The sequence below is a fragment of the Aythya fuligula genome, unplaced genomic scaffold (assembly GCF_009819795.1).
Source record: "Aythya fuligula isolate bAytFul2 unplaced genomic scaffold, bAytFul2.pri scaffold_99_arrow_ctg1, whole genome shotgun sequence".
NCBI classification, from domain to species: domain Eukaryota; kingdom Metazoa; phylum Chordata; class Aves; order Anseriformes; family Anatidae; genus Aythya; species Aythya fuligula.
This window is the reverse complement of record NW_022474024.1, coordinates 1-22,875: the sequence shown is the minus strand read 5'-3', so window position 1 is coordinate 22,875 and position 22,875 is coordinate 1. Positions and strand designations below refer to the sequence as shown.

At 62.8% G+C, this 22,875-nt stretch overlaps 2 protein-coding genes and 1 long non-coding RNA gene across 5 annotated transcripts; all 3 read left to right on the top strand.

Moving 5' to 3' along the window:
• The first annotated feature begins 3,694 nt into the window (after positions 1-3,694).
• Positions 3,695-14,821, top strand: ALDOA (aldolase, fructose-bisphosphate A). 2 transcript variants are annotated; one of them, XM_032207328.1, is made up of 9 exons: positions 3,695-3,750; positions 7,385-7,506; positions 8,754-8,965; positions 9,923-9,977; positions 10,081-10,241; positions 11,235-11,318; positions 11,402-11,576; positions 13,553-13,752; positions 14,576-14,821. In XM_032207328.1, exons 2-9 carry the CDS (start codon positions 7,395-7,397, stop codon positions 14,669-14,671), a joined length of 1,095 nt encoding a protein of 364 aa, XP_032063219.1. In that variant the 5' UTR covers positions 3,695-3,750; positions 7,385-7,394; the 3' UTR covers positions 14,672-14,821. The 2 variants fall into 2 exon arrangements, with proteins under 2 accessions (XP_032063219.1, XP_032063220.1); XM_032207329.1 differs by lacking the exon at positions 3,695-3,750 and adding an exon at positions 4,888-4,967.
• LOC116501755 lies at positions 13,786-14,268 on the top strand. Of its 2 annotated transcripts, none has more exons than XR_004254514.1 (3): positions 13,786-13,848; positions 13,953-14,034; positions 14,136-14,268. It is a non-coding gene; the product is annotated as an uncharacterized LOC116501755 (long non-coding RNA). The 2 variants fall into 2 exon arrangements; XR_004254513.1 differs by having other exon boundaries at positions 13,794-13,838; positions 13,943-14,034.
• A 1,424-nt stretch (positions 14,822-16,245) lies between the features above and the next one.
• LOC116501753 (serine/threonine-protein phosphatase 4 catalytic subunit) lies at positions 16,246-22,872 on the top strand (the record flags this gene model as incomplete). The annotated part of the gene is made up of 7 exons (XM_032207327.1): positions 16,246-16,273; positions 19,981-20,080; positions 20,196-20,247; positions 20,387-20,437; positions 21,254-21,355; positions 21,440-21,613; positions 22,795-22,872. Coding segments are annotated over exons 2-7 (555 nt in total), but the record flags the coding sequence as incomplete, so codon positions are not given.
• Positions 22,873-22,875: the final 3 nt, after the last annotated feature.

Genomic DNA, 22,875 nt, shown 5'->3' with positions numbered 1-22,875 from the left:
GGGTGGGGGGGTTATGGGGGTGTTAAGGGGGATTGATGGGGGCTGGAGGGATGCTGGGGGCACCCTTGGGTGCTGGGGGGGGTTGGGGGGTGTCGGGGGGGTTGGGGGGTGCCTGGGGGGGTCGGGGGGCACCCATGGGTGCTGGGGGGGACACTCACTGGTCGTCGATGACGTGGTGGCAGGAGGAGGAGATGATGTAGCCGGCCGTGGAGGCCATCACCGCCTGCACCGAGGACACCAGCCTGGGGGGGGGGACATTGGGGACACGTTGGGGACACCTCGGGGACATGGGGACACTGGGGGACACCGGGGGGCAGCCGCCCTGCCACCCCGTCCCCGTGTCCTGATGCATCTGTGCCCGCTGTCCTCGGTGTCCCCCAGTGTCCCCGGTGTCCCCTGGTGTCCCCAGTGTCCCCCAGTGTCCCCCAGTGTCCCCAGTGCTGCATCATCCCCGACCCTGTGCCAGCTCCGTCCCTGTCCCCTCGCTGTCCTTGTCCCTGTGATGCTGCTCGCCCGGCCGTGTCCCCGTCCTGTCCCTGTCCCCATCCCTGTCCCTGTCCTTGTCCCCGTCCTGTCCCCATCCCCTCCTTGTCCCTGTCCCATCCCTGTTCCCTTCCCTGTCCTGTCCCTGTCCCCTTCCCTGTCCCCATTCCGTCCCTGTCCCCCTCCTGTCCCTGTCCCCATCCCCTCCCTGTCCTTGTGCCCCGTCTGTCCCTGTCCTGTCCCTGTCCCCGTCCCCATCCCTGTCCCTGTCCCATCCCCAGCCCTGCACCGTCCCTGTCCTTGTGCCCCGTCCACCCCAGCCCTGTCCCCGTCCTTGTCCCCGTCCCCTCCCTGTCCTGTCCCTGTCCTGTCCCTGTCCCTGTCCCCATCCCCTCCGTGTCCCCATCCCCTCCCTGTCCCCCTCCTGTCCCTGTTCCTGTCCTTGTCCCCCTCCCCTCCCCATCCCCTCCCTGTCCTGTCCCCATCCCATCCTTGTCCTTGTGCCCTGTCCTGTCCCTGTCCTGTCCCTGTCCCCATCCCGTCCCTGTCCCTGTCCCCATCCCCTCCCTGTCCCCCTCCTGTCCCTGTCCTTGTCCCCATCCCATCCCCATCCTGTCCCTGTCCTTGTGCCACATCCCTCCCTGTCCCCCTCCTGTCTCTGTCCCCATCCTTGTCCCCATCCCCTCCCTGTCCTGTCCCTGTCCCTGTCCCCATCCCATCCCCTCCCTGTCCCCATCCCATCCCCTCCCCATCCCCTCCCTGTCCCTGTCCCCATCCCCGCCCCCCCCCAATGTCCCCTCTCCTCACCTGGCCGCCACGATGACAGCGTCGGGCTCCGGCCAGCGGAGGCCGGGCAGGCGCCGGAGGCCGCTCTTGGCCAGCAGGAAGAGGCCGGGGAAGAAGAGGAGGCCGCCGGCCAGGGGGGCTCCGGGGGGGGCCATGGCTTTTTTTTTTTGGGGGGGGGGGGGGTTGGAAAATTGGGGGGGGGGAGGGGGGGGGGTCCCGGCCTCCCGCCCCGCCGCCCGCACGGCTGGCCACGGGGAGGGGCGGGGCTTAGGGGGGCGTGGCCTCAGGGGGCGGGGCTTCAGGGGGTGGGGGCTGAGGGGCGGGGCCTAAAGGGGGAGGGGCCTAAAGGGGGAGGGGCCTCCCCCCCCCCCCCCCCCCCCCCGGGGCCTAGCCCCCCTTCCGAAGCCTGCCCGCCCTCAGGTGCCCCCCCCTCAGGTGTCCCCCTCCCCTCACTCAGGTGCCCTCCCCCTCCTCATTTGCATAAATTTGCATTTCCTCACCCCCCCCCGGCGCGCATTCAGAGAGGTAGAGCCGTCAGGCCCCGCCCCCCGGCCTCATTTGCATACATTTGCATGCCGGCCCTCAGGGCGCCGCGCGTCGCCAAGGCAACGGGCGGCCGGCGGAGAGCTGCGCATGCGCGGCGCCGCCCCGCCGGATTGGCCGCCCGCGGAGCCAATAGGAGGACGAGGATGCGGAGCGTTGCCAGGCAGAGCGGGCGGAGCGCTCGGCCGCTCCTATTGGCTGAGCGGCCGAGCCAATGGGAAGGCGGGACGCGCGTTGCTATGGCGACCGAGGGGGTGTCGCCACGGCAACGGAGCGGCGCGAATATCAACGAGGGGGCGGGGCTTATACACCTAATTACCATACTCCTTATAAATATTCATGAAGTAACGCGAGCCTGAATATTAATGAGGCCGCGCCCGCCCACCGCCCCTCCCCCTGTCATTCACCAGGCCCCGCCACTTGGCTAAGCCACGCCCCCCGCTTTGGGCCCCGCCCCTCGGGGGGCGTTGCTATGGAAACCGCCCCCCGGTCGCCATGGCAACGAGGCCCCGCCCCTCCCTGGGGAGGGCCCAAAGGGGGGGGGGGCAAAAAAAAGGGGGGGGGCGAAAAAAAAGGGGAAAAAGGGCAAAACTGGGGGGAAAAGGGCAAAATTTGGGGGAAAGGGGTCAAAAATTGGGGGAGGGGGGACCCAAAATATGAGGGGACCCCCCCCCAAAAATAAATGGGGGGGGGGAATTTGGGAACTGGGGGGGGTAAAAAGTGAGGTGGGGGCCTAAAAAGTATAGGGGGGGGGGGTAAAAATATTTGGGGGGGGGCTAAAAATAAAGGGGGGGGCCCCAAAATATAATGGGGGTGCCCCAAAGTGGTGGGAGGGGGTCTTAAAAGCATGGGGGGGGCCCAAAATCGGGGGGGGGGGGGCAAAAAAAGTCGGGGGGGGGCTAAAAAAAATCGGGGGGGGCTGAAATTCATGGAGGGGTCCCCCAAAAAATGCAGGGGGGGGGTTAAAAGTCATGGGGGGGGCTAAAAAGGATGGGGGGGGGCCCAAAAATAAGGGGGAGCCCCCCAAAAATATTGGGGAGGGTTCAAAAAGGGAGGGGGGGGCAAAAGTCCATGGGGGGGGGGAGAAAGCATTGGGGGGGGTCCCAAAAATAAAGGGGGGGTCCTAAAAAAAAAGGGGGGGTCCCAGAAATAAGGGGGGGGTCCTAAAAACAAGGGGGGGTCCCTAAACTGAAGGGGGGGTCCCAAAAATGGAGGGAACCCCGCCAAAAAAGTGATAAGGGGGGGCCAGGGGGGGCTCCCCTCCCCCCCCCCGGGTGCCTGGGGGGGGGGGAGGGGCTGCAGGGTGGGGGAGGGGCGGGGGGGGGCCCCTATTTTTGGCCGCCGAAAGGGCAGAGGGCACCGGAGAAGGTCAGGGCGGGGGGGCCCCCCCCGGCGCCCCTATATAGGGGGGAGCCCCCAGCCCCCGGCTGCTGCCCCCCCCGGACGCCCCCACCCTGGTGAGTTTTTTGGGGGGGTCTTTATTTTTGGGGGGGGGTCCCAAATTGCCCCAAACCCCCCTCTGATCCCCCCCCCATCCCCATAACCCCCCCCCCCAGGGCATCCCCAACCCCCCCCATGGGACCCACCCCCCCCTGGACCCCCCCCCAAAACCCCTCTGGACCCCCCAAGCCCCCCCCAGATCCCCCTTGGACCCCCCCAAAAAAAATTTGGACCCCCCTTTCACCCCCAACCCCCCCCAAAACCCCTCTGCCCCCCCCAAAAAAAAAATTTGGGGCCCCCCAAAACCCCTCTGGACCCCCCAAACCCCCCCCATGTCCCCCCCCCCACCCCCAAAAGGACCTGGTGGGCCCCCCCCCGTGACTCAGCGCGCCGTTGCCCCTTTAAGAGCGCGCCCTCCCGGTCCCCCCACCCGTGACGTCACCTCGCGGCAGGCCCCGCCCCCTCGTTCCCGCGCGTCCGGCCGCTCCCCGAGCCCAGGTGGGGGAGGGGAGGGGGGGAGGTTTTGGGGGCAAAAAGGGCGGATTTGGGGGCGAAGGGGGGGGGTGAGGGGGTCGTGGGGGGTTAGGGAGAGGTTTGGGGGGAAAAGTGGGAATTTTGGGGGCGGGAGGGGGAAATTTGAGGTTTTGGGGCGAAGGGGGAGGTTTTGGGGCGAAAAACGGCGGTTTTGGGGGCGAGGAGGGGTTTGGGGAGAAAAAGGGGGGGTTTGGCGGTGGAGGAGGCGGATTTGGGGGGAAAAGGAGGGGAATTGGGGGTGAAGGGGTTGGGTAGCGGGGTGTGAGGTTTTTGGGGTGAAAAGAGCAGATTTTAGGGGTTTTGGGGTAGAGGTAGAAATTTGGGTGAAAAAATGAGGAATTTGGGGCCAAAAGGGGAAGGTTTGGGGTGTGGGGAGAGGTTTGAGGTGAAGCGGGGAGATTTGGGGTGCGGGAAAGGGGTTGGGGTGAAAAGCCAAGATTTTGGGGCAAAAAGCCCAAATTTTGGGTGTGGGGGGAGATTACAAGGGGAGGGACACAGATTTGGGGTGAAATATGGGGTTTTGGGTTAAAGGGGGTGATTTGAGGGGAAAAACGAAAGTTTAGGGCAAAAGGAGGTGGTTTCGGGGAGAAAAGCGCAGATTTTGGGTGTGGGCGCAGATCTGAGACAAAAATCCGCAGATTTGGGGTTAAAGGGGCAGATTTGGGGCGAGAAACACAGATTTTGGGCAAAAAGAAGGTGGTTTAAATGTGAAAAACCCAAATTTTAGGCAAAAAAGTAGGTGATGAGGGTGAAAAGTGCAATTTTGGGGCAAAAGGGAGCAGATTGGAGGCAAAAACGCAGATTTTGGGTGCAGGGACGCCTTTTTGGGGCAAAAAACCACAGGTTTTGGGTGCGGGGGGTTGGTTTTGGGGGCAAAAAGTGACAATTAGGGGCAAAAAGGAGCCGGTTTTGGGGTAAAAACAGGAGGTTTTGGTATCGAGGAGACAATCTTGGGCGCAAAGAGCGCAGATTTGGGGCGAACCCTGCGGATTTTGGGGGAAAAAAGGGAGGTTTTGGGGCCCGGCGGGGGGCGGGGTGCCCTTGAAGCGCCCTTGGGTGCGGGGGTGGCCCCCGGGTGTCCCCTCCCCTGTCCCCTCCCCCCCGGGCGTGTCCCCCTGTCCCCTCCCCGTCCCCTCCCCGCTGCCATTTCGGCACCGGCTCCCGGAGCGCTCGGACACCCGGTGGGTGGCCCCGCACCCTTGGGTGCCCCCAGGTCCCTTGGGTGGCCCCGTCCCCTTTGGGTGGTCCCTTGGTGGCCCTTGGGTGTCCCCAAGTCCCTTTGGGTGTCCCCTTGGGTGCTCCCTGTCCCCTTGGGTGCCCCCTGTCCCCCTTGGGTGTCCCCTTGGGTGCTCCCCGTCGCCCTTGGGTGTCCCTTTGGGTGCCCCCCGTCCCCTTTGGGTGGCCCTTGGTGTCCCTTGGGTGGCCCCTTGGGTGTCCTTTGGGTGCCCCCTGTCCCCCTTGGGTGTCCCCTTGGGTGGCCCTTGGGTGCTCCCCGTCGCCCTTGGGTCCCCTTTGGGTGTCCCCAAGTCCCCTTGGGTGCTCCCTGTCCCCCTTGGGTGTCCCTTGGGTGCTCCCTGTCCCCCTTGGGTGGCCCCACATCCCCTTGGGTGTCCCCAAGTCCCCTTGGGTGTCCCTTGGGTGGCCCCTGAGTCCCTCCTTGGTGTCCCTTGGGTGCTTCCTTAGTGTCCCTTGGGTGCCCTCTGCCCCCTTTGGGTGTCCCCAGGTCCCTTGGGTGCTTCCTTGATGTCCCCCAGGTCCCGTGGGTCCCCCCTGTCCCCCTTGGGTGTCCCTTGGGTCCCCCCTGTCCCCCTTGGGTGTCCCTTGGGTCCCCCCTGTCCCCCTTGGGTGGCCCCTGGGTCCCTCCTTGGTGTCCCTTGGGTGGCCCCCTGCCCCCTTTGGGTGTCCCCTTGGGTGTCCCCAGGTCCCTTGGGTGCTTCCTTGATGTCCCCCAGCTCCCTCCTTGGTGGCCCCAGGTCCCTTGGGTGCTCCTGTGTCCCCTTTGGGTGGCCCCAGGTCCCTTGGGTGTCACCTCGGTGTCCCCTGGGTCCCTCCTTGATGTCCTTGGTGTCCCCTTGGGCGGTTCCTCGGTGTCCCTTGGGTGTCCCCAAGCACCCTTGGGTGTCCCCAGGCACCCTTGGGTCCCTCCTCGGTGTCCCCATGTCCCCTTGGTGTCCCCTCGGGTTGTCCCTTGGTGTCCCCAGCTCCCCCCCTCGCTGTCCCCTCAGCACCCATGGGTGCCCCCTCCCAGCCACCGTGGTCCCGTGTCCCCTGGGTCCCCACGGGGTGTCCTTGGGGTCCCCATGGGTTTCTTTTTGGGGTCCCCAACGTTCTCCACGGGTTCTCTGTAGGGTTCCCGACGTTCCCCATGGGGTCCCCAAAGTTCTCCGTGGGGTCCCCGATGTCCCCATGGGTTCTCCAAGGGGTCCCCAATGTCCCCATGGGTTCTCCAAGGGGTCCCCGATGTCCCCTATGGGTTCTCCAAGGGGACCCCAACCTCTTTTAGGGTTCCTGATGTTCCCCATGGGGTTCTTGATGTCCCCTATGGGTTCCCCATGGGGTTCCTGATGTTCCCCAATGTCCCCTATGGGTTCCCCGTGGGGTCCCCAATGTCCCCTATGGGTTCCCCAAGGGGACCCCAATGTTCTCCATGGGGTTCTTGATGTTCTCCTTGGGGTTCTAGATGTTCCCCATGGGTTCCCCGATGTCCATGGGTTCTCCATGGGGTCCCCGATGTCCCCTATGGGTTCTCCAAGAGGACCCCAATGTTCTCTAGGGTTCCTGATGTTCCCCATGGGGTCCCCAACGTTCTCCATAGGATCCCCATGGGGTTCTAGGTGTTGGTTCTCCATGGGGTCCCCAATGTCCCCTATGGGTTCTCCAAGGGGACCCCAACCTTCTGTAGGGTTCTTGATGTTCCCCATGGGGTTCTTGATGTCCTCCAAGGGGTTCTCCCTGGGGTCCCCAATGTCCCCATGGGTTCTCCAAGGGGACCCCAACATTCTTATGGGGTTCCTGATGTTCCCCATGGTGTCCCCAGTGTTCCCTGTAGGGTTCCTGATGTTTTCCATGGGGTTCCCAATGTCCCCCATGGGTTCTCCATGGGGTTCCTGATGTTCCCCATGGGGTCCCCGATGTCTGTGGGTTCCTCATGGGGTTCCCGATGTCCCCATGGGTTCTCCAAGGGGACCCCAACCTTTTCTGGGGTTCTTGATGTTCCCTATGGGGTCCCTGATGTCCCCTATGGGTTCTCCAAGGGGACCCCAACGTTCTCCATGGGGTTCTTGAGGTTCTCCATGGGGTCCCCAAAGTTCTCTGTAGGGTTCTTGATGTCCCCATGGGGTCCCCAACGTTCTTGATGTTCCTTTTGGGGTTCTTGATGTCCCCTATGGGTTCTCCATGGGGTCCCCGATGTCCCCTATGGGTTCTCCAAGGGGACCCCAACATTCTTATGGGGTTCCCGATGTCCCCCATGGGGTCCCCGATGTCCCCATGGGTTCTCCAAGGGGTCCCCAACGTTCTCATGGGGTTCCCGAGGTTCTCCCCGGGTTCCCGGTGTCCCCCGCGCCCCCCCTGACGCTGTCCCCCCCTTTGTCCCCAGTGCCACCACCATGCCGCACCAGTACCCGGCGCTCACCCCCGAGCAGAAGCAGGAGCTCGCCGACATCGCCCGGCGCATCGTGGCCCCTGGCAAGGGCATCCTAGCTGCCGATGAGTCCACTGGTGGGCACTGGGATGAACTGGGAGGGCACTGGGAGGGACTGGTGGGGGCTGGGAGGGGGCTGGGTGGGACTGGTTTGGGGCTGGGAGGGACTGGTGGGCGCTGGGAGGGGGTTGAGGGGCGCTGGGAGGGCACTGGGAGCTGCTGGGGTGGGGTTGAGGGCAACTGGGACAGACTGGGAGGCAACTGGGACAGACTGGAAGCAACTGGGGCAGACAGGAAACAACTGGGAGGTGCCGCCCTGCCCAGTATTGAGGAAGTACTGGGGAGTGAGTCAGCTCTGACGGGACTGGGAGGAACTGGGAGGGGCCGAGGGGTCACTGGGTGATACGGAGGGGCACTGGGAGGGCACTGGACCTTACTGGGAGACGCTGGAGCGGCACCAGGAGGGCACTGGAAGCTACTGGGAGGAACTGGGATGGCAGCAGGGAGGCTGGGGAAACAGCTGAGCACCTCGAGGTGGCACCAGTGGGGCTTTGAGAGCTTCTGGGATGGTACTGGGAGCTACTGGGAGACACTGGGGCACCACCAATAGTCCAGAGGGACATACTGGGTCATACTGGGACATACTGGTATGGCTTCAAGGAGGATGGGGAAGTGTCTGAGAACCTTGAGGTGGCACCAGGAGGTCCATGAGGGCTCCTGGGAAGGCACTGGGAGTTACTGGGAGGCACTGGGGCACCACCAATAGTCCAGAGGGTCATACTGGGACATACTGGGTCATACTGGGACATACTGGTATGACTTCAAAGAGGATGGGGAAGTGTCTGAGAACCTCAAGGTGGCACCAGGAGGTCCATGAGAGCTCCTGGGGTGTCACTGGGAGTTACTGGGAGGCACTGGGGCACCAACAAGAGCCCAGGGGTACATACTAGGACATACTGGGATGTACTGGTTCATACTGGGACGTACTGGTATGACTTCAAAGAGGATGGGGAAGTGGCCAAGAACCTCGAGGTGGCACCAGGAGGTCCATAAGAGCTCCTGGGGTGGCACCGGGAGCTACTGGGAGGCACTGGGGCACCACCAATAGACCAGAGGGACGTACTGGGACATACTGGGTCATACTGGGACGTACTGGTATGACTTCAAAGAGGATGGGGAAGTGTCTGAGAACCTCGAGGTGGCACCAGGAGGTCCATGAGAGCTCCTGGGGTGGCACTGGGAGCTACTGGGAGCTACCGGCGCAGCTCCGGGAGACCACTACGGCTTACTGGGAGTAAACCGGTCTATACTGGGCCACCTCCAGGCAGCATCGCCAAGCGGCTGAGCTCGGTGGGGGCGGAGAACACGGAGGAGAACCGCCGCTGGTACCGGCAGCTGCTCTTCACGGCCGACAAGCGCGTGGACCCCTGCATCGGCGGCGTCATCCTCTTCCACGAGACCCTCTACCAGTCGGCCGACGATGGGCGCCCCTTCCCCCAGGTCATCCGCGGCAAGGGCGCCGTCGTTGGCATCAAGGTGGGGACCTCGGGGACATCGTGGGGACATCGGGGACATTGTGGGGACGTTGGGGTCTTGGGGACATCGAGGGCGTTGGGGGGATTTGGGGGCTCCTTGGTGTTGGTCAACCAGGTCAATGGTGGCTTCGTTGGGTTGGGGTCGTCTTGGGGACATTGGGATTGTCTTGGGGACGTTGGGGTTGTCTTGGGGACATTGGGGTCTTGGGGACATCGAGGGTGTTGGGGGGACTTGGGGGCTCCTTGGTGCTGGTCAACTAGGTCAATGGTGGCTTCGTTGGGTTGGGATCGTCTTGGGGACATTGGGATCGTCTTGGGGACGTTGGGGTGTTGGGGACGTTGGGGTCATCTTGGGGACGTTGGGGTCTTGGGGACATCGAGGGCATTGGGGGGATTTGGGGGCTCCTTGGTGTTGGTCAACCAGGTCAACGGTGGCTTCGTTGGGTGGGCGTGTTGGGTTGGGGTCGTCTTGGGGACATTGGGGTCATCTTGGGGACATTGAGGATGTTGGGGGGGACTTGGGGGCTCCTTGGTGCTGGTCAACTAGGTCAACGGTGGTCTTGGGGACATTGGGGTCTTGGGGACATCAAGGGTGTTGGGGACTTGGGCGCTCCTTGCTCCAGGTCAACCACGTCAACGGTGGCCACATTGAGGTGGGGACATCTTGGGGACATCAAGAGTGTTGGGGGGTCTTGGGGACATGGGACGCTCTTGGATCCAGGTCAACCACGTCAACGGTGGCCTTGGGGACATTGGGGTCTTGGGGACATTGAGGGCGTTGGGGGAATTTGGGGGCTCCTTGATGTTGGTCAACCAGGTCAACGGTGGCTTCATGAGGTGGCCACGTTGAGGTAGGGACATCTTGGGGACCTTGGGGTGTTAGGGACACAGGGGGTGACACGTGGGGACAGGGAGGGGACCGGGCCAGCACCCCGGTGACCCTGTCCCCGTCCCCTAGGTGGACAAGGGAGTCGTGCCCCTGGCTGGCACCAACGGCGAGACCACGACCCAAGGTGAGCGATGTCCCCGATGCCACCACAGCGTCCCCATCCATGATCCCACCCCCGATGTCACCGCGGTGTCCCCACCCTTGATGCCACCGCGGTGTCCCCCCAGGGCTGGACGGGCTGATGGAGCGCTGCGCCCAGTACAAGAAGGACGGGGCCGACTTCGCCAAGTGGCGCTGCGTCCTCAAGATCTCGGAGCACACCCCCTCGCGCCTCGCCATCCTGGAGAACGCCAACGTCCTCGCGCGCTACGCCAGCATCTGCCAGCAGGTCCCCGGCCCCGTGTCCCCCCCTTCCCCTCCCCGTGTCCCCTCTTGGTGCCCTGTGGTGGCTGGAGGCCTCCAGTTGGCTTGGTGGCTCTTCCAGTTGACATTATTGCCACCTCCAGTTGGCTTGGTGGCCCTTCCAGTTGACATATTGCCCCCTCCAGTTGGCTTGGTGGCCCCTCCAGTTGGCTTGGTGGCCCTTCCAGTTGACTTGGTGGCCCCTCCAGTTGACATATTGCCACTTCTATGGCTTGGTGGCCCTTCCAGTTGGCTTGGTGGCCCCTCCAGTTGACACATTGCCACTTCCATGGCTTGGTGGCCCTTCCAGTTGACTTGGTGGCCCCTCCAGGTGACATATTGCCACTTCCATGGCTTGGTGGCCCCTCCAGTTGGCTTGGTGGCCCCTCCAGTTGACACATTGCCACTTCCATGGCTTGGTGGCCCCTCCAGTTGGCTTGGTGGCCCTTCCAGTTGACATATTGCCACTTCCATGGCTTGGTGGCCCTTCCAGTTGACAGTATTGCCACCTCCACGCCCTGGTAGCCCCTCCAGTTGGCTTGGTGGCACCTCCTGTTGACATACGCCACCTCCCTGCCCTGGTGGCACCTCCAGTTGGCTGGGTGACACCCCCAGTTGACATATTGCCACCCCCAGTTGATGTGGTGGCACCTCCCATTGACATATCGCCAATTCCAGTTGACGTGGTGACACCTCCAGTTGACCTATTGCCACCTCCAGTTGACGTGGTGCCACCCCCAGTTGGCTTGGTGCCACCTCCCCGCCCTGGTGGCACCTCCCCGTGTCCTCCCTTCGTGTCACTTCCCCGTCCCCACCCCCGTGTCACCTCTGGGCACCCCGTGGTGGCCTCCCAGCCGCGACGCGTCACCTCCTGTCCCCCCTGGGTAGCCCAGGCCACCTTCTGGTGCCCCCTCACCCCACCCCCCGCCGTGTCCCTGTCCCCCTGGGGGGTGTCCCTGACGTCCCCGTGTCCCCACAGAACGGCATCGTCCCCATCGTGGAGCCCGAGATCCTTCCAGATGGTGACCACGACCTGAAGCGCTGCCAGTACGTCACCGAGAAGGTGGGTGATGCCCCCCAAATGCCCCCGAAATGTCCCCGAGGTGTCCCCAAAGTGTCCCCAACCTGTCCCCAACGCGTCCCCAGGTCCTGGCGGCCGTCTACAAGGCGCTGAGCGACCACCACGTCTACCTGGAGGGGACGCTGCTGAAGCCCAACATGGTGACAGCCGGCCACTCCTGCACCAAGAAGTACAGCCCCGAGGAGATCGCCATGGCCACCGTCACCGCCCTGCGCCGCACCGTGCCACCCGCCGTGCCCGGTCAGTGTCACCCGGCCCCGTGTCCCCCAGGGGGTCCCCGTCACGGTGGTCACGTCCCCATGGGGTCCCCGTGGTTATGTCCTCGCGGTGTTTCCGTGCTCGTGGCCATGTCCCCATTATGGTGGCCACGTCCCTATGGGGTCTCCATGCTCATGGCCGTGTCCCCACGGGGTCCCCGTCACCATGGTTTTGTCCCCATGGGGTCTCCATACTCGTGGCCACCTCCCCGTGGTGTCCCCATCACGGTGGCCATGTCCCTATGGGGTCTCCGTGCTCATGGCCACGTTCCCCTGGTGACCCTGTAACCATGGCCACATCCCCATGGGGTCCCCATCATGGTGGCCACATCCCCATGGGGTCCCCATCACTGTGGTTTTGTCCCCATGGGGTCCCCATCACGGTGGCCACGTCCCTATTGGGTCTCCGTGCTCATGGCCACGTCCCCATGGGGTCCCCATCACCGGGGCCACGTCCCCATGGCATCTCCATACTCATGGCTATGTCCCCATCACGGTGGCCACGTCCCCATGGGGTCTCCATCACGGTGGCCACGTCCCTCTGGGGTCTCCATGCTCATGGCCACGTTCCCATCATGGTGGCCATGTCCCCATGGGGTCCCCATACTCCTGGCCACCTCCCCATGGTGTCCTCACGGTGTCCCCATAGCCACATCCTCGTGGTGTCCCCACCTCCATGGCCATGTTCCCGTGGCCATCACACTCCCCATGGTGTCCCAGTCCCAAGGGTGACCCCGTGGCCATGTCCCCACATTGTCCCCGCACTGCCCTGGTCCATGTGGCCGTGTCCCCACGACGTCCACATCCCCATGGCTGTGTCCTCGTGGTGTCCCCATCCCCATGGTGTCATCACCCTGGTCCCTATGGTCATATCCTTGTCCCCATGGCCACATCCTCGTGGTATCCTTAACCCCATGGTGTCCCCATCCCCATGGCCGCGTCCTCGTGGTGTCCCCACGGCCATGTCCTCATGGTGTCCTTGTCCTCAACCCCACGGTGTCCCCATCCCCACGGCCACGTCCTCGCAGTGTCCCCAACCCCTCGGTGTCCCCATCCCCACGGCCACGTCCTCGTGGTGTCCTCAACCCCATGGTGTCCCCATCCCCATGGCCACGTCCTCATGGTGTCCTTGTCCTTAATCCCATGATGTCCCCATCCCCATGGCCACATCCCCGTGGTGTCCTCAACCTCTTGGTGTCCCCATGGCCATGTCCTCGTGGTGTCCTTGTCCTCGTCCCCGTGGTGTCCCCATCCCCATGGTGTCATCACCCTTGTCCCCGTGGCCACGTCCCCATCCCCACGGCCACGTCTTCATGGTGTCCTTGTCCTCAACCCCATGGTGTCCCCATCCCCATGGCCACGTCCTCTTGGTGTCCTTGTCCACAACCCCATGGTGTCCCCGTCCCCATGGCCACGTCCTTGTGGCATCCCCATGGCCACGTCCTCGTGGTGTCCCCAACCCCACAGTGTCCCTGTCCCCATAGCCACGTCCTCGTGGTATCCTTGTCCCCATCCCCATGGTGTCCCCATGGTCACATCCTCGTGGTGTCCCCATCCCCATGGTGTCATCACCCTTGTCCCCGTGGCCACGTCCCCATCCACACGGCCACGTCCTCATGGTGTCCTTGTCCTCAACCCCATGGTGTCCCCGTCCCTATGGCCATGTCCTCGTGGTGTCCCCAACCCCACAGCCACATCCTCATGGTGTCCTTGTCCTCAACCCCACGATGTCCCCATCCCCATGGCCACGTCCTTATGGTGTCCCCATCCCCATGGTGTCCCCGTCCCCATGGCCACCTCCTCGTGGTGTCCTTGTCCCCAACCCCACGATGTCCCCATCCCCATGGCCACGTCCTTATGGTGTCCCCAACCCCATGGTGTCCCCAACCCCACGGCCGCATCCCCGCGGCGTCCCCACATCCTCCCGATGCTGACCCCGTCCCCGCGCGCCTCCCCCAGGCATCACGTTCCTGTCGGGGGGCCAGAGCGAGGAGGAGGCGTCCATCAACCTCAACGCCATCAACCGGTGTCCCCTGGCGAAGCCCTGGGCCCTGACCTTCTCCTACGGGCGGGCGCTGCAGGCCTCGGCGCTGCGGGCCTGGAGCGGCAAGAAGGAGAACACCAAGGCGGCCCAGGAGGAGTACGTCAAGAGGGCCCTGGTACGTCAGCCTCGGGGACGTTTTGGGGTGGAGGGGGGCTTGGGGACATGGTTATGGTCGTGGTGGTCCAGGAGGACCTCAAGAAGGTTCTGGTAGGTCAACGTTGGGGATGTTTTGTGGTGGAGGGGGTCTTGGGGTTGGAGGAGGGGTGGGGAGGTGGTCAATGGTGGTCAAGGAGGACCTGGAGTAGGTTCTGGTAGGTCAACGTTGGGGACATTTTGGGGTGGAGGAGGTCTTGGAGACGTGGTTATGGTCTTGGTGGTCCCCAAGGACATCAAGGAGGTTCTGGTAGGTCAATGTCATGGACATGGGGACATCTAGGGGGTGGAGGGGGTCTTGGGGTTGGAAGAGGGGTGGGGACGTGGTCAATGGTGGTCTAGGAGGTTCTGGTAGGTCAACGTTGGGGACATTTTGGGGTGGAGAACGTCTTGAGGACGTGGTTATGGTCATGGAGGTCCAGGAGGACCTCAAGAAGGTTCTGGTAGGTCAATGTAGGGAATATGGGGACATTTTGGGGTGGAGGAGGTCTTGGGGTTGGAGGAGGTGTCCCACGGGGACATCAGGGGGATGGAGAACATTTGGGGACCACCGTGGCTCTGCGGGGTGACAGCCCCGTGTCCCCAGGGGGGTGGCACCACAGCCATCAGACGTGATTCCGGGTGGTGCCACCATTGTCCCCTATCCTTCTAGAAGGTGCCACCACCATCCCCCATGAGTCAAGGTGGTGCCACCATTGTCCCATGAATGTCTGGGTGGTGCCACCACGGTCCCACGCGTGTCTGGGTGGTGTCCCCACGCGTGACACGCGTGTCCCTGTCCCCAGGCCAACTCCCTGGCGTGCCAAGGCAAGTACACCCCCAGCGGGCAGGCGGGGGCGGCCGCCAGCGAGTCCCTCTTCGTCTCCAACCACGCCTACTGAGTGACGTCACCGGGAGCGCCGTGACGTCACCAGGGACGCCGTGACGTCACCGGGAGCGCCGTGACGTCAGCGGGGAACGCCGCGCCGTGTGACACTCCTGTCCCCTCTCCCCGTCCCCTCGCCTTTCAATAAAGGAACGCTGCCTGCAGGGCCGACGCCTCGGGGGACGTGGGGGGACACGGAAAGGGGACATGGAGGGATTTGGGGACATTTGGGGACATGGGGACACAGGGAAATGGGACATTGAGGGACATGGGGGATGTGGTGGGGACATGTGGGGCATGGGGATGTGGTAATGAGACACTGAAGGACGTGGGGACACATGGGGACGTGGTGGGGACACAAAGGGACATGGGGACATGGATAGGGGATATTGAGGGACATGGGGACACAGGGAAATGGGACACGTGGGATGTGGTGGGGACATGGTAACGGGACACTGAGGGACATGGGGACACAGGGAAATGGGACATTGAGGGATGTGGGGACATGGAGGACGTGGACATGGGACATTGAGGGACTTGGGGACACATAGGGATGTGGTGGGGACACAAAGGGACGTGGAAAGGGGACGTTGAGGGACATGGGGACAAGTGGGGACATGGAGGGGAATGGGGCACTGAGGGACATGGGGACAGAGGGAAATGGGACATCGAGGGACGTGATGGGGACATGGACATGGGACATAGAGGGATGTGGGGGATGTGTGGGGACATGGGGACACATGGGGCATAGGGACAAGAGACATTGAGGGGCATGGGGACACGTGGGGACACAAAGGGACGTGGGGATGTGGAAAGGGGACATTGAGGGACATGGGGACAAGTGGGGCAGGGACATCGGGGGGGCGTGGGGTGGGGACATGGACGTGGGGACACAGGAACGGGGGGGGCACCCTGGGGACACATAAGGGGACATGGGGGGACACCCAAGTGACAATGGGGGGGCCCAGGTGACATTGGGGACACTCAGGGGACAATGGGGACACTCAGGTGACAATGGGGGGGTCCCAGGGGACAATGGGGGGGTCTGGGGACAATGGGGACAGCTGGTGGGCAATGGGTGGGGGTCCAGGTGCCAGTGGGGACGCTCAGGTGACAGTGGGAGGGTCCCAGAGGAAAATGGGGACACCAGGTGACAGTGGGGGGGTCTGGGGACAATGGGGGGACACCCAGGTGACATTGGGGACACTCAGGTGACAATGGGGGGGTCAAGAAGACAATGGGGGGGGTCTCAGAGGAAAATGGCGACACCCAGGGGACTGTGGGGACACCCAGGTGACAATGGGGGGCTCCAGGTGACAATGGGGGGCTCCAGGTGACAATGGGGGGGTCCAGGTGACAATTGGGGGCCCCCGGGCCCTAATTTTGGCCCCGCCCGGAACCAAAACGGCGCGGAACCCCCGCGCCGGCCCTCGCGTTCCGGGGGGTGACCCCTAAAGAGGAGGCACCGCCCCCCCCCTACAGCCCGCTCAGGGGGGCGTGGCCTCCGCCCGGCTTCCGGGGAGGAGGGGGCTGAAGGCGGGGCCGCGCCGGAAGTGACGTTGAGGCGGCGGCGGCGGGGACGGTGGCGGCCGGAGGGGGGGCGCGGAGCCGCCGCCGGGTGCGGAGGGGCCGGGGGCGGTTTTGGGGGGGCTCTGGGGGGCTGTGGGGGGCTATGGGGCACGGGGAGGGGTCGGGGGGCCGCTATGGGGTGGTTATGGGGTGGTTGGGGGGGGGCTATGGGGTGGTTATGGGGCACGGGGGGGGGTTATGGGGGGGTCGTGGGGCAGGAGAGGGGCTGTGGGGGGGCTATGGGGTGGTTATGGGGCCAGTGAGTGGTTATGGGGTGGTTATGGGGGGTTATGGGGTTGCTATGGGGCCCAGGAGGGGCTGTGGGGCTGCTGTGGGGTGGTTGGGGGGGGCTATGGGGTGTTTATGGGGCACAAAGGGGCCTAGGAGGGGCTGTGGGGTGCCTATGGGGCAGTTATGGGGCATGGGGGTGGTTATGGGGCTGCTATGTGGTTGTTATGGTGGGTTATGGGGGTGCTATGGGGCCCAGGAGGGGCTGTGGGGTGGTTATGGGGTGCTATGGGGCCTGGGAGAGGCTGTGAGGCCGCTATGGGGTGGTTGGGGGGGGATATGGGGTGTTTATGGGGCACTATGGGGCCTAGGAGGGGCTGTGGGGTGCCTATGGGGCAGTTATGGGGGGGTACGGGGCTGATACCGGGCATGGGAGGGCCTATGGGGTGGTTGTAGGGGGATATGGGGGTGCTGTGGGGCTGCTATGGGGCGGTTGGGGGGGCTATGGGGTGGTTATGGGGGGCTCTGGGGCAGAAGAGGGGCTGTGGGGTGGCTATAGGGTGGTTATGGGGGGTTATGGGGTTGCTATGGGGCCCAGGAGGGGCTGTGGGGCTGCTATGGGGTGGTTGTGGGGGGGATATGGGGTGTTTATGGGGCAGTTATGGGGCACGGGAGTGGTTATGGGGGGGTTATAGGGCTGTTAAGGGGCATGGGAGGGGCTATGGGGTGGTTATGGGGTTGATATGGGGCATGGGGGTGGTTATGGGGCCACTATGGGGGGTTATGGGGCTGCTATGGGGCACGGGAGGGGTTATGGGGTGCTGTGGGGTTGATATGGGGTGGTTGAAGTGGACTATGGGGTGCTTGTGGGAGGTTATGGGGCAGAAGAGGGGCTGTGGGGTGGCTATGGGGCAGTTATGGGGCACAGGGGTGGTTATGGGGCTGTTATGGGGCATGGGAGGGGCTGTGGGGGGGGTTGTGGGGCCACTATGGGGCAGGGGAGGGTCTGCGGGGTGCTTTGGGGGAGGTGAGGGGTTTATGGGGGCAGAGGGGGCACTTATGGGGCTGGGGGGGGCAGTTATGGGGCCAGAGATCCTCCCCTCCGGGTAGCTGGGGGGCAATTGGGGACCCTATGGGGCAATTAGGGACCCCCGTGGGGGCAATTAGGGATCCTATAGGGCCCCTTTAAGGCAATTAGGGGCAGCTTGGGACCCCATGGGGCAGCTCAGGGGCAATTAGGGACCCTCATAGGGGCAATTAGGACCCCGTGGGGGCAATTAGGAATCCTACAGGACCCCTTTAGGGTTAGGGACACTAAGGGGCATTTGGGGACCCCGTAGGGCGCCTTGGGGGCAATTAGGGACCCCCATAGGGGCAATTCGGAACCCTCAGGGGCAATTAGGGACCCCCATAGGGGCAATTAGGGATCCTATAGGGCCCCTTTAGGGCAGTTAGGGACGCTAAGGGGCACTTGGGGACCCCATAGGGCAGCTTGGGGGCAATTAGAGACCCCCCTGGGGCAATTAGGAACCCGTGGGGGCAATTAGGGATCCTATGGGGCAGTTAGGGACCCCCGTGGGGGCAATTAGGGATCCTATGGGGCCCCTTTAGGGCAATTAAGTGCACTTAGGGACCCCATGGGGCAGCTCAGGGGCAATTAGGGACCCTCATAGGGGCAATTAGGATCCCCCTGGGGCAATTAGGGACCCGTGGGGGCAATTAAGGATCCTATAGGAGCCCTTTAGGGCAGTTAGGGACACTAAGGGGCACTTGGGGACCCAATAGGGCAGTTTGGGGGCAACTAGGGACCCTCATAGGGGCAATTAGGGACCCCCTGGGGGCAATTAGGGATCCTGTAGGGCCCCTTTAGGGCAATTAGGGGCACTTAGGGACCCCATGGGGCAGCTCAGGGGCAATTTGGGACCCCCAGGGGCAATTAGCACCCCGTGGGGGCAATTAGGGACCCCATGCGGCAGTTAGGGACCCCCGTGGGGGCAATTAGGGATCCTGTAGGGCCCCTTTAGGGCAAGTCGGGACACTAAAGGGCACTTGGGGACCCCAGAGGGCAGCTTGGGACCCCATGGGGCAGCTCAGGGGCAATTAGGGACCCCTGGGGGCAATTAGGGCCCTGTGGGAGCAATTAGAGACCCGCGTGGGGGCAATTAGGAATCCTACAGGACCCCTTTAGGGCAGTTAGGGATGCTAAGGGGCACTTGGGGACCCCATAGGGCGGCTTGGGGGCAATTAGGACCCCGGGGGGGCAACTAGGGACCCCCATGGGGGCAATTAAGGAACCTATGGGGCCCTTTAGGGCAAAAAGGGACACTTAGGGACCCCATATGGTAGCTTGGGACCCCATGGGGCAGCTCAGGGGCAATTAGGGACCCCCCTGGGGCAATTAGGGACCCCCGTGGGGGCAATTAGGAATCCTATAGGACCCCTTTAGGGCAGTTAGGGATGCTAAGGGGCACTTGGGGACCCTTTAGGGCGGCTTAGGGGCAATTAGGGCCCTCCATAGGGGCAATTAGGGACCTGTGGGGGCAATTAGGGATCCTATAGGGCCCTTTGAGGGCAATTAGGGACACTAAGGGACCCCATAGGGAAGCTTGGGACCCCATGGGGCAGCTCAGGGGCAATTAGGGACCCCCATAGGAGCAATTAGGACCCCGTGGGGGCAATTATGGACCCCTGTGGGGGCAATTAGTCATCCTATAGGGCCCCTTTAGGGCAGTTAGGGACACTAAGGGGCACTTGGGGACCCCATAGGGCAGCTTGGGGGCAACTAGGGACCCTCATGGGGCAATTAGGGCCCCGTGGGGGCAATTAGGGATCCTATAGGGCCCTTTTAGGGCAGTTAGGCACACTTAGGGACCCCATGGGGCAGCTTGGTGGCAATTAGGGACCCTCCTGGGGCAATTAGGGACCCCCATAGGGGCAATTAGGGATCCTACAGCACTCCTTTAGGGCAGTTAAGGACACTGAGGGGCACTTGGGGACCCCATAGGGCAGCTCAGGGGCAATTAGGGACCCCTGGGGGCAATTAGGGCCCCCTCTGGGGCAATTAGAGACCCCCGTGGGGGCAATTAGGGATCCTACAGGGCCCTTTTAGGGCAATTAGGGACACTAAGGGGCACTTGGGGACCCCATAGGGCGGCTTAGGGGCAATTAGAGACCCCCTTGGGGCAATTAGGGACCCGTGGGGGCAATTGGGGATCCTGTAGGGCCCCTTTAGGGCAGTTAAGGACACTAAGGGGCACTTGGGGATGCCATAGGGCGGTTTGGGGGCAACTAGGGACCCTCATAGGGGCAATTAGGACCCTGGGGGGGCAATTAGGGACCCCCATGGGGGCAATTAGGCATCCTACAGGACCCCTTTAGGGCAATTAGGGGCAGTTGGGGACCCCATAGGGCAGTTAGGGACCCCATGGGGCAGCTTGGGGGCAACTAGGGACCCTCATAAGGGCAATTAGGGCCCCGTGGGGGCAATTAGGGCCCCAGTGGGGCAATTGCTGACCCTTTTTGCCCCAGCCATGGGGGAGCTGAGCGACCTGGACCGGCAGATCGAGCAGCTGCGGCGCTGCGAGCTCATCAAGGAGAGCGAGGTCAAGGCGCTCTGCGCCAAGGCCAGGTACCCCAATTAGCTAATTAACTCGTTAATTAATCCCCCCGGGGGGTAATTAACCCCCTCAGGGGGTAATTAACCCACCCCCGGGGGCGGTAATTGATGGCTGTTTGCCCCGCAGGGAGATCCTGGTGGAGGAGAGCAATGTGCAGCGCGTCGACTCGCCCGTCACGGTGAGCTGGGGGGGTAATTAATGGGCTGGGGGGGTAATTAAGGGGTTGAGGGGGTAATTAGGGGTCTGGGGGGGTAATTAGGGGTCCCTGGGGGGCAGTTTTGGGGTGTGACCCCCCCTCTTTTTTGTTGCCCCCCCAGGTGTGCGGTGACATCCATGGGCAGTTCTACGACCTCAAGGAGCTCTTCAGGGTGAGTTGCCCCCCCTAATTGCCCCCCCTCACCCCCTAATTGCCCCCCTGTACCTGTAATTGCCCCCCCGTCCCCTAATTGCCCCCCAAGTGCCCCCATGTCCCATAAATGCCCCCCTATATCCCCAAATTGCCCCCCTATATCCCCTAATTGCCCCCCTGTGTACTCCCTAATTGCCCCCCTTATACCTTCTAATTGCCCCCCATCCCCTAATTGCCCCCCAACCTGCCCCAGAAGTGCCCCCCCGCCCCCCAAATGCCCCCTCCCCCTCGCCCACCCCCCAAAATCTGCCCCTAAATGCCCCCCAACCCCTATCTTCTCCCCCAGAACACCCCCTAAATACCCCTAATCTGCCCCCCTGGCCCTAATCTGCCCCTCCCGCCCCTAATTTGTCCCCCATCTGCCCCTAATCTGCCCCCCTGCGGCCCTAATCTGCCTCCCCTAACCCCCTAATCTGTCCCTCACGATGCTAATCTGGCTATCTGTGACCCTAATCTGTCCTCCCCTGCCCTTAATCTGCCTCTCTGTGACCCTAATCTGCCCCTCTGTGACCCTAATCTGCCCCCCAACCCTAATATGCCCTCATCTGACCCTAATCTGCCCCTCTGTAACCCTAATCTGCCCCTCTGTGACCCTAATCTGCCCTCCTGACCCTAATCTGCCTCCCCTCTGCCCCTAATCTGACCCTCCCAACCCTAATCTGCCTCCCCTAACCCCCTAATCTGCCCCTCTGTGACCCTAATCTGACCCTCCCGACCCTAATCTGCCCCCCTGTGACCCTAATTTCCCCCCCCCACCCCTAATCTGCCCCCCCAGGTGGGCGGGGACGTCCCCGAGACCAACTACCTGTTCATGGGCGACTTCGTGGACCGGGGCTTCTACAGCGTGGAGACCTTCCTGCTGCTGCTGGCGCTCAAGGTAGGGCCACCAGGGCACCCATGGGTGCTGCTGGGTGTCCCTGAACCCCCCACCCATGGGCGCTAACCCCCCCCCCACCCATAGGTGCGTTACCCCGACCGCATCACCCTAATCCGGGGCAACCACGAGAGCCGTCAGATTACGCAGGTCTACGGCTTCTACGACGAGTGCCTGCGCAAGTACGGCTCCGTCACCGTCTGGCGCTACTGCACCGAGATCTTCGACTACCTCAGCCTCTCCGCCATCATCGACGGCAAGGTGCGACACGCTAACGACACGCTAACGACACGGGAAGGTCACGGGACGGCCCCCGCGGGGGTCCGTCGTGGAAGGCTGGGGGCCTTCGGGGTCTTTCTTCTAGTTTTGAGGGTGAAATTTGGTGTTAGGAGGGGGTAAGGATGTGCTGAGGATGCTTTAGTACATGCTAAGGACACGCCAGCACATGTTAAGAACACGCCAGCACATGCTAAGGACACCTCGCCACATGCTAAGGGCACGTTAAGGGTGTGGGGAGGGCCCTGCCTCCACCTCTTGGCCCCTTTCGGTCTTTATTTTGTCATTTTGGCCAAAATTTGGTGCAGGCGTGTGCTAAGCGTGAGTTAGGACATGGGAATAACATGCTAGGACACTCTAAGGACATGCTAAGTGCATGCAGAGGGGTGGGGGGAGGCACTTGAGGGTCCTGTGTGTGCAGCTCGGTCCCTTCCAGGGGTTGTTGGAAGTAAAACTGGGTGTTAGGATGTGGTAATGGTGAGCTGGGACATGCTAAGAACATGCTAAGGTCATGCTAACACATGCTAAGCACATGTGTGGGGCGTGGGGAGGCCCGTGTGTGGGCCCTGCATCCGCAGCTCACTCCTTTGTGGTGTTTTTCTCATTATTGGAAGTAAAAATGGGACATTAGGAGGTGTTAATGGTGTGTTTGGACATGCTAAGAACATGCTAGCACACGCTAAGGACATGCTAAGCACATGGAAGGGTGGTAGGAGGTCTGTGTGAGGGCCTTGGGTCATCAGCTTTGCCCCTTGCAGTGTCCCTGTTATCATTGGTGGCAAGATGAACACGCTGGGACACGCTAAAGACATGTTAGGACATGTTAAAGACATGCTAAGGACACGCTGTAACATGCTAAGGGCGCGTTGGGTCTGGGTAACCTGTGTGTGCTGCGCTGGGATCGTTGGTGGTGTTACAGCCAAGTGCGCACTCTGGGACACGCTAAGGACATGGCAGAACATGCTAAGGGCATAGAATGACATAGAACATGCTAAGAACACGGTAAAACATGCTACAGGCCCGGTAGAGCACGCTAAGGACCCACCAAGAGCTTGTATGAGCTGGGAGAGGGCCACGCGTGACGGGGCCACACCAGGACATCCCTACCCTGTGTCACACGCTAAGAACATGCTAGGAACATGCTAAGCACACGCGTGTCCCCGCAGATCTTCTGCGTGCACGGCGGCCTCTCGCCGTCCATCCAGACCCTGGACCAGATCCGCACCATCGACCGCAAGCAGGAGGTG

Coding starts and splice junctions, on each gene's coding strand:
- ALDOA (XM_032207328.1), top strand. CDS start 7,395: ATGCCGCACCAGTACCCGGCGCTCACCCCCGAGCAGAAGCAGGAGCTC. Junction 7,507..8,753: donor AGCTGCCGATGAGTCCACTG/GTGGGCACTGGG, acceptor GGCCACCTCCAG/GCAGCATCGCCAAGCGGCTG. Junction 11,577..13,552: donor CGTGCCACCCGCCGTGCCCG/GTCAGTGTCACC, acceptor CGCCTCCCCCAG/GCATCACGTTCCTGTCGGGG.